This window comes from Homalodisca vitripennis, unplaced genomic scaffold, assembly GCF_021130785.1.
Source record: "Homalodisca vitripennis isolate AUS2020 unplaced genomic scaffold, UT_GWSS_2.1 ScUCBcl_172;HRSCAF=1488, whole genome shotgun sequence".
Classification (NCBI taxonomy): Eukaryota; Metazoa; Arthropoda; class Insecta; order Hemiptera; family Cicadellidae; genus Homalodisca; species Homalodisca vitripennis.
The window spans coordinates 26,894-37,004 of record NW_025776305.1 but is presented as its reverse complement, the minus strand read 5'-3'; the positions used below and the strand labels follow the sequence as shown (position 1 = coordinate 37,004).

The 10,111-nt window shown below is 43.2% G+C and overlaps 1 protein-coding gene across 1 annotated transcript; it reads right to left on the bottom strand.

Moving 5' to 3' along the window:
* Positions 1-3,236: 3,236 nt before the first annotated feature.
* LOC124370448 lies at positions 3,237-8,953 on the bottom strand. The gene is made up of 3 exons (XM_046828733.1): positions 7,297-8,953; positions 6,336-7,261; positions 3,237-3,359 (listed from the first exon to the last, which is right to left on the bottom strand). The coding sequence occupies exons 1-3, from the start codon at positions 8,951-8,953 to the stop codon at positions 3,237-3,239; spliced, it is 2,706 nt and encodes a 901-aa protein (XP_046684689.1).
* Between the last annotated feature and the right edge of the window lie 1,158 nt (positions 8,954-10,111).

Here is a 10,111-nt window from a genome sequence, read left to right as displayed (position 1 = left end):
ATAATTATACCAAATACTTAGGTTTTCGTAAAATTGTTTGCTTCTCCCAGCTTGTGCAATCGTACTTTTAAATGGTCATGTTTCTTTGTGTGTTAACGGATTTTGTTGAAATTTGTACCGTTGGATCTTGACCGTTAGTGTCTAGTACACTTTATATAACTGTACATAATTTTTTAGTTTAATTTAAAAATTTAAAACAGACGCTATTTTGAAAATAATGACTTATAAAAGAATTCTAATTCTAAATAGACTATTGAAAAAGGTAAATGGGTTGTAAACTTCCATCTGAAGAATAAATTGCTGTCAACTATTGATACGCATACGAGGAGCTCAAAGAAGACGTGGAACATTCACAAATTAGGAAATTTGTAAACAAATTAAAATTCATTAATCAAACCGTTCGTAAATGGGAAATTAAATGTGTCTAAAATGTTCAACAGTTATTTCTTTTTTGTTTATGAAAACTAGATTGGAGTAAATAAAAGGTCTGGAAATTTCTAATCCCCATCGTATTTAAAATGTTTTAAATATTGCGTTAGACATAATTTAGGCAGTCAACTAAAAATTGGAGTAATATATCTAAAATTATTCAATGCCTATACTTTACCATAGTCTGGGTTATGATATAATATATTTTGGAGTAGCATATGTTTCAAATTTTAACTAATAATTACACTAAAAATAAAATCTTTATAGAAAAAGTAATAAAGACTATTACGAGCGATTAAATTTACTTTTTCAAATTTTGGTGATACTTTGAATATGATGAATATGTTTTTGAAACAGTTGCAAGATTTCTAGACATGAAGGGACGTCAATAAGTACATTATCAAGTCGCTTATATAAAATTAATACATCATAATAAATGCACATAGAAAATGCCAAAAAAACTTTATCAAACGTTTGCAGGCAATATTAAATAACGAATTAATAATGTTTAGAATTATTTCTAACAAGTTTAATAAAAATTTCATTAAAAATGTATACCTAAATATACAATTTTTGTTTATTGATGAAGTTGTTCAAATCATGTCTTAAATATATGTAGTTCTTTCTTTTCAAAAATTTTTTGTCACACGTAAATCCTGTATATGTAAAAAATAGCCTAGTTTGCATCAAAGCTTACGCTATTTTCATGAAAATGAATGGTCTACTAATGCTTATTATTTATAATGTTTTTATTATATTCACGATTAATATAAAAGATTTTTCCCAACACAAAAACACAAGCACTAGCACTCCCGAATGTGGCTTTTCGAATCAACTCATCGACTTCCTGCCTCTCCCTCGTTGTTCCGTTTTTTTTAATTTGTCCCCGCCAGCTCTCCTGCCCACGCCTATGGCTAATCTCTCCATCATAATTGGTGAGTACCAATTTTTCATACCAGCATGGATGTCCCTTACATCGTCGCATTATTTTTAGATATAAGCATTTTCTGTTTGTTCATCATCGGTGTCTGGCCGTATGTGCGTATCCACTCACTTCCGGAGGATGCTTTTTTTGAATTGTACTGAATTGTATTGAATTGAATTGTTTTTTGAATACAAGACTTCCTTTCGAGCAACTATCTGTACATTTATTCTATGAATTTTGTTATACTAATAATTACGTATGTCTTACAGGTATATACACAATGTCTTACGGAAAAAAGTAGGCGTGACAAAAAATATTACGTATCCTTATATAAATTAGATTGTTTCTGTTTTATAGGAATTACCAGCATACGATAATAACTATACCTTTGAGTTCAAAGATGACTTTAGAGAATGGAATTGATAATTTCCTAATGTCCAAACATCAATATAGTTAAAGCGCTCATAACCTTACATTTTGGAGACATCGCAACCACTGCACTCGGCTGCCAATTTACGGAGACCGCTATGCGGATCAGACTACAGGTGAGCCAAGAAACATACGTTCACCTGCTCATCAGTGCCCAGCTGTTTATATACCTATATCGATCCATTCTAGAACAGCGGTTTTTTGAATTACATATTATACACGTTAAGTTCGGGATATTATCCTGATAGTAATGTAACTACGTCACCTTATTTCGGTTTAAGACTAGCACTCTCAGTAAATCAAGAAACTTCCCGTGAGCTAAGAGAACTGAAGCAATAAATGGTAGCTCTTTGCACGCTAGATTTCCCAAGCATGTTCTAACCGAGTGTAACTAGTACTTATACTCTTGTTATGCCCACAATCCTTGTTCCAATGAGGTTCATATGATAACCGAGAAAAAATAGGGAAAACAGAAAAAATAAAGAAAAAAATAGGAAAAAATAGGAGTATTTTCCTATTTATATTTTCTTCTATATAAATAGGAAATTAGGTTCTTTTATGAAAGGAACATGGTATTTTGTTCCTGAATCAACCTCGAATGTTATCCCTTTAAAATTATTGCGTTATTCATTAGAAAACCAACCGATATGCCGCAGCTAAATTAACAGACATTTTCATTATATTAGCAAGTTACAAATATTACTAAGATTTAATATTTTTAATACATATTATTAAGTTTAGAGGAGAACAGCAATGACTGTCACGACAAAACTTCTATTATACAAAACGAATTTAGCTATTAATCTAACCCATGTAGTGAGAATTACCGTATTTTAATTTTAAAAATCTAAACGTTTCTATAACACCTCTGTTCTTACATAAATTTAATTTTAGTCAGTTGCAAAATATAGGGCTACTTATTCAAAGTTTATTTTTAATCCTTAAGGAAATTATGATTTATATGGTAATTGATATGTAGACTTATAAAAATTTTAACGATTCTATAAAACCTCTAGTCTTACATAAGTGCAAATTTACCAGTTGAAAGAAAAAGGGCCAATTTGTTCCTAAAATGTTAAGCAATGAAGAGATTTGAAAATTGTTTAATTTCTTATATTTCTTTGCTATTGTTATTTTGTTAGTATCATACACCCTGCTCAATCCACCTTGATTAAAACAAAAACAAGACGTCTTATGTTTACGTCTTCCATATTTAGATTGCAAATTGATCAAACTACCAAACAATTATCCAATATGTTTATTTTGTGTTCGGTTTTACATATTTTTTTTAATTCAGTTATTTGAATAAGTTAAACAATGTATACAAATAATATTACATAGTCATACAATAGCATATGTAGTGACTTTGTTTGAGCCATAATCATGTTTCGCAATTCATTGACGAATAATGAAACAAGAATATTCTCCATGAAATAGTCCTTAACTTCATAACTCAGCATGTTGACATCTGTTGAATAGTGCCAGTAATGATGGAGAATAATCCAAGGGCCATTAGCTCTGAAGTGTTGTAACTGAGAGATGGTGGCACAACTTGCTTCCTTAAGTCAAGTCGAAGCTGTCAATTTTAATATAAACAGGAATGTCTTGTTCAACTGAAAATCTGTTTAATTTCTCATAATACTGCTTATATCGAAAGTTAATATGTTTCAAATTAATTCTTTGCAGTTTTAATCTATGGTGTTTAGAAAATAACTTTTTGTTCTGTTAAATTAACCTCTAATCATAATTATTCCTAAATTTACCTTAGTGCTTGCTTCCGGTATATTGAGATATTAAATGTTAAAGGTTAGAGGCTGCCTCTTGTCAACATCTCAAAACTAAGCATTGTGGATAATATCTCAATCTAGTCACCTTATACTTAATGATTACCTTAGGGGAAGCCAGCTCTTTTCCAGCATCTAAATTCAAAGTAAGTTAGCCTGCAACAGTCCCCAATGTAGAAGTTAGCAACAGATTTAATTAAAGACCTCCACCTATTCAAATAGGCTAGACCAATCGTTTTACTGTTAATACCGCTATGTTTGCAATTATGATAATGACGAATCGCCTTTGGGCATTTGTAGGCTTACTTAGATATTAGTGACACGTTTATGTATACTAGTCTTAACATGATGAAACAACCACGATGATACATGCAATAAATTACGATTTAAAAATTTAAAATTAATTGACTGTAACAGTAAACTCATCTTATACAACTGTTGGAATTTCCTATGTATATATATATTTTTTTTTTTTTTTTTTTTTTTTTTTTGAGGGAGAGGCAGGAAAAAATGCAATTACGCACACAGGTGGCCAGCCTGTAGTGTGGGACTCCCCTAAAAACGGGTTTACCCACTAAAAAACCTCCTCTACTCTTTAGGATTCTAACCTGGGATTGTTTATCACATTACTTCAGGCTAGGCCTAAATTTGGCTTAAGCCCGTGGGGCTCGCTCCTTATCCAGCCGCTCGGTCAAGGGATCTGGGCCACTTCGCGTTCCAGATCGGGTCTCTTTTCCAGGAGGATGCCCCGGACGAACTGTGACAAACAATCCCAGTTCCCCTCATCCTCCATTATCTTTTCGCAGACCGTATCCACCGAAAAAAACCCCGAGTTTTCTTGTGGCCTCCAGGCGGGGCCTTTCCCAACGCGGACAGCGGAAGAAGGTGTGTTCCGCGTCGTCGGGAACGCCCGGGCAGTAGATGCAATCCGGTGAATCGGTCTTGCCCATCCGGTTCAGGTACGACTTGAAATAGCCGTGACCTGTCAGGAACTGCGTGAGGTAGTAATCCACCTCGCCATGCCGCCTTTCGACCCCATGGTTGAACCTGCTCGATGAATCGCGCAGTCCATCGTCCTCGGGTTTTCGTGCTCCCAGCTGTGTTGCCACTGCTGGAAGGTTCGGGCACGCTCTTCGGATCTTGCTGCGTCCTTGCCGATCTCGCCTTGTCTCTGATAAATCGCCTTCCTCTCCCCTGCCAAGAGCTTGACAGGGATGACTCCGGCAACCACCAGGACGGCAGGCTCGGATACTGTCCGATAGGCGGAACACACCCGGAGCGCAGCTTGACGCTGAACCCGGGCGAGTCGCAACCTATAACATTCCTTGGTAAGAGCGTCTGCCCACACCTCTGCCCCATAAAGGAGTACGGACTGGACTGCGGACATCAATAACCGTCTTTTGCTGGACCGAGGACCCCCAACATTGGCCATCAGCTTACTAAGATAAGAGACCACCTTAGCAGCCTTGTCCGCCGACCGGAAGATCTGGTCTCTCCAGCTAAACTTATTGTCCACCATGACTCCGAGGTACTTGGCGGCACGCGTTGACTGGACCACTTCCCTTCCCACTCGCAGCGGGACGACGGTGTCAATTCTTTTCTTTGTGAGAATCACGATCTCCGTCTTGCTCAGAGCAAGCGAAAGACCGTGATCGGACATCCAGGCGTTGACCACTAGCATGACCTGGTTTCAACTTTAGCTGGGCCAGCTCAACGTTGCGTGCGGCGATGAGAGCCGCAACGTCATCGGCGTACCCAACCAAGACGGTTTCCTCTGGCATCTCGGATCTCAGGAGGCTGTCATAAGCGATATTCCAGAGATCCGGGCCGAGTATTGAACCCTGCGCGGCACCAGAGGTGACTTCCACCGTCCGCGCTCCGTCTCGAGTGTCATATATCAGACGCCTAGAACGGAGGTAGTCCTCGATGAGCCGCAACAGATACGTTGGAATTCGGAAGGTGTCACGAAGTGCATCCAACATATCGACCCATCTCGCCGAGTTGAAGGCATTCTTGACATCAAGCGTAACAAGAAGCACTACTCGGCGGGAGAAATGGTTGTGGCTCTCGGCTCTTTCAACTGCTTTATGTACTTCCGTAATCGCGTCGATTGTTGATCGTCCCTTTCTGAAACCGTACTGACGAGGGCATAGGTCCCCGACAGCTACCACGGCAGAAATCAGGCGGGAACGGATTAATTTTTCAAAAAGTTTTCCAGCCGTGTCCAGCATGCAGAGAGGTCTGTAGTACGACGGCAGCTCTGGATCACCTTTTCCCTTGCTAATAAGCACCAGCCTGGCGGTTTTCCAGGGAGATGGAAACACTCCTTCAACCAAGCAGGCATTGTACATTCTCAGCAACAACCCGGGATTGATGGTGAAAATCTTCTTCAGAGCCTCGCTGGGAATCCCGTCCGGGCCGGGAGCCTTGTTGCTTTTCAGGGTGAGAACGGAGGTTTCCAACTCCTCAATAGTAAAAAGCGGAACGCTCTCCACCCGTTCGAAGTCAACTAGTGGTCGCTGTGGATGTACAGGAAACAGGGCAGTGACGATCCTCTCCATGGTGGCGCCCTCCATGATGGAGGGTGGAGAGCGGGCGCCGAGTTTCTGGGTCACAACTTTGTAACCCAAACCCCAAGGATCGGAATCGACGTCGTCCCGAAGTTTCCTCCAGCTATTCGCCTTGCTCCTGTTGATAGCTCGGCGGAGAGACTTTCTCGCAGTTTTGTAGACATCCGACTTACGAACTCTATCTGCAGGAATTCTCGCTCTAGTGGCGGCACGTTTTGCTCTAAGGCATGTTCTTCTGAGCTCCGCAATCTCTTCAGTCCACCAGTAGACGGGTTGCTTGCCACGGCGGAGTTTCTTTCGCGGCATAGACCGGTCACAGGCCGAGACAAAAAGTTCCATCGTGGATGTTACTAAAGCCTCGGCGCCAGCCTCACCAGGATTCGCCTGCGCTCCCCGAGATATAACCTCGGTGAACTTGACCACGTCCAGTTTATTGGTGTTCCATCGGCGTGGCCCATCCCGGGATGCGGAAACTCTACGGTTTAAATCATGCAGATCAAAAACAATGTACTGGTGGTCACTACCCGTGTAATCCTCTACCACCCTCCAGCCAGAGATCCTCGAAAGAAGAGACTCAGACGCGAAGGTTACGTCAGGAATCGTGCCTCTCTGCCCGGGGCGCCTGAAAGTAGGCGTGTCGCCCTGGTTGAGGACGACGAGCCCGGCCCTGGCGATGAAGTCCAAGATGTATTTCCCCCGGGAGTTGGTAGAGGGCATACCCCACTCGACGGCCCTCGCGTTGAAATCACCGCCAACGACAACGTGCCCAGTGGTGCCGAGCACGCTCTCCTCCAAACGATCAATCTTGTCGCGGAAGTCTTGGATGGCCTCGTTTGGGGTGAGGTAGCAACTGAAGAAAGTTACATCCCTACACCTTATCCAGACGAATCCTCGGCCACGTCCGTGACTCCGCACCATAACTTCTTGTGAGTTCCGGGCCCAGAAAGCTGCAGTACCTAGACTGTCTGGGATCCAAATGCCTGGGTCCCTGTCCCGATACTGCTCGCTGACTAGGAGCGCGTCGACACCGAGTTCTCGGGCGAGCTGATTTAGAAGATTATCAGCCCCCCAGGATCTTTGAAGATTGGCCTGTAGGATACGGATTATTGGCCTCTGCCTTTTGCCTGTTCGAGTGCGGATCTAAAAACACCGCACTGACCAGAACCAGGTAAGTGACCAAGAGCATTCCCAGCAGAACCTGTCTCCTTACAGAGGAAACAGGAGAGGCTCGAGGTGCAGTCTTTCTTCTTGTGGCCTTGGTCTCCGCACCGGAGGCAGTTGAAACTTCGGTCGGGCCCTCTGCAGGTACGGGAAGAGTGACCGAACGCTAGGCACCGGTAGCATCTTTGCACGATGACCCTTTGTTTGAGCCTGCAACTCACCCATCCGACTCTCAGGTGCTGGAGGCTAAGCAGCTTATTAGCGTGCTTTTCGCCCAATTCAGCAATTGCCATACGCTGCTGGCTCCGATTTGGTTTTGTCAACCAGACCTTGAGACCTCCCGCTTCTCCCGGTAGTTCTGGAAGCGCCTTCTTTAACGCTTTGATCACCTCGTCCTCTGTAGATAGAGCGTCTAGGTCTCGGATCTCCACTGAACATCTCGGTTGAAGGGTTCGAATAGAGCCTTTGTCACCAAGAGCGGTTTTGAGGGAAGCAGCAAAACCGTCCTTGTCCCTCGATTTTCCCAGTTCGAGGAGAACATCCCCGTTCTGGGTTCGTCGGATGGACTTGATTGTAGTCTCCGTCTCTTCCGGTTTCGCCTGGGTTTTAATCTGTCCTAGGACATCGGCGAAAGATTGCCCCCCTAAGGGTTTGATCAAAATCGCCTCAGGCCTAGGCTTCTTGAGCCTGGGTCGTGAAGGCTTCCTGGAAGTTTTGCTAGGGGTCTCCTTAACCAGTTCAGAGACTTGGACTTTCTTCTTCCCTTTTGCAGGCGTCTTTTTTGAGGCAGCCTCGGCGCGCTTTAGCTGTCTCCTCTCCTTTTTTGACAGGCGTCTCTCCCAGTTCCCCAAAGGTGTTTGCGGAGCGGGCCCCTGCGAGTTGAGAGATGTCGATGGGATTGACGCTGGGATTAGAGCAGCTGCTGGTGCAGGAACCCCTACCGGAGCAGGAACTAAATCAGCAGCCGGAACGTCCTCAGTCTGTGTGGAAGCAGAGAAGAAGACTGGATTCGGCGCTGGATCCAATTCCCTAAGCTCAGGGCTTCCCGGCGAAGAACCTCTCTGCCGCTTTACTCGCTTTCTGGCTTGGGTCTGAGACTCAGCCAGATAAGCTTGAGCTTGAGGTGAATCAGATATGACACGGTTCATGATGTCGCGCTCCTGCTTCACCGCCTTCAGCCTGATCTTCCGGCATTCCTCGATTTCACCAAGGAAATCATCGAGTTTCGGAATTCCATCCTTAATCGCCTTGTTCACGTTCCTCTGAGTAAGGAGAGCCTTGGCCATCTCCTTCAAAAGAGCTTTCATTTTTTTCAGTGACAGGTCCTCCTCTTCGCTGGCATCGTCATGCTGCTGCTGAAGCATTTGCAGACCGAATGCCGCACGAAGAGAGCTGTTGCTGGGAGGAATTCCTTGAGGTGTTTCCGGGTTGGTCACCTCCATCGCCAGATCGACCTCTTCTTTCCTCTTTCCGGATCCGGACGACGATCCGGTGTCACTAACAGCCTTGAACGGCACCGGCGGAGGGGAGGTTTTAAGTCTCCTCGTCGGCGTCCCAGTCGTCAAGGTCGGAGACCTTTGCATAATTGAACTGCGCTTGAAAGCGGCTTGCTCCTTCTCCTTTCCATTACTCCTGTATGTAGTTTGACAGTCCATGCTTTTTTGTCACCAGCGCATCGTGCGGCAAGGAGCCCGTTCATTGGCCGAGAGCGGGTGTACCCTTGGAGGTCCTCCTCCCGTAGGAGAGTGGACGCCCCTACCCCAGTTCCCCGGGGCCCGAACCTCCGTTTGCCCAGCACCGATACACACAAGGTGCCGTACGTGCTGGGGGTCGCCCGTGGCAATGCAGAGTCCGATCCCTGCATCCATGCCGCACTTCCTGACCAAGGACCGAAGTAGCTGGCTTCTGACAACACACTGGAGAGGGCCATCGGCAGTGCGAGGCACACATCAGTCCCTGCAGCAAGTCAGGGACACTCCCAGGACTCCCCAGCATGCGCCGGTCGAAAGAAGGTGGAAGGACACCCGTAATGCGGGGTCGAAAAGAAGAAGAAGGCGAGCAAAGTTAGCTCAGAAAAGAATAAAGACAGTGAGCTAAGACCTAAAAGATGAGAAGAAAGGCCCTAGCTCTGGAAGAACTGTGAGAAGGTTCTCACAGCTTGGCTCAGGTACCCCGGGGTCGCCAAAACACCCGTACAGTGGAAAGCCCACTGCCCCTGAGGGGGCAGTTGGATATTAAACCAATATACATATTGGTTTAATATGTATATTAAACCAATATATAATGCAATTAATGCCAATCTAAATAAATCAATATGTATATTAATTCGTAAAATAGTTAAATTTATATTTGATGTACAATCGGGGTCATGATGAATATATTTTAAATTATTACTTATAAAAAAACTTAATGATAGACATCAAATATATTATATTAATTCCTAATATTTTTTAAAATACGAAAAAAGGTGCCAAATATACTAAATGGGTGGATTTTCTAAAATGAAGATACATATTTTTAAGTACATTTTGGCCCTGTGGGAATTAAGGGGAAGATTATAAGTGGACTCAAATGCACACAAACAAGACTAGTTAAAGTAAAAATCATAAAATTAAAAGAAAAAGAATTACCGAACTGTGGGAGGGTGGTCCAGTATATTATGTTTAATATAATCCACAGCCAAAGTCCATATAGAAAGCTAAGATCAAAGGAACCCGTTAACGATCAACAGTTCTTTCATATCTTGAGTGCTCGTGTTTTATAACAATTAAACTGGCTGTTAAAGTGTAAAAAGAATTATAGTGTAATAAAGT

Excerpts from the sequence above, each read along its gene's own strand:
- LOC124370448 (XM_046828733.1), bottom strand. The coding sequence starts at position 8,953 with ATGGACTGTCAAACTACATACAGGAGTAATGGAAAGGAGAAGGAGCAA. Across the intron at positions 7,262-7,296 it reads TGGTCACTTACCTGGTTCTG|GCAAAAGGCAGAGGCCAATA; the intron begins GTCAGTGCGGTG and ends GCACTCGAACAG. Across the intron at positions 3,360-6,335 it reads CAAAACGTGCCGCCACTAGA|CTTCGACTTGACTTAAGGAA; the intron begins GCGAGAATTCCT and ends TAAAATTGACAG.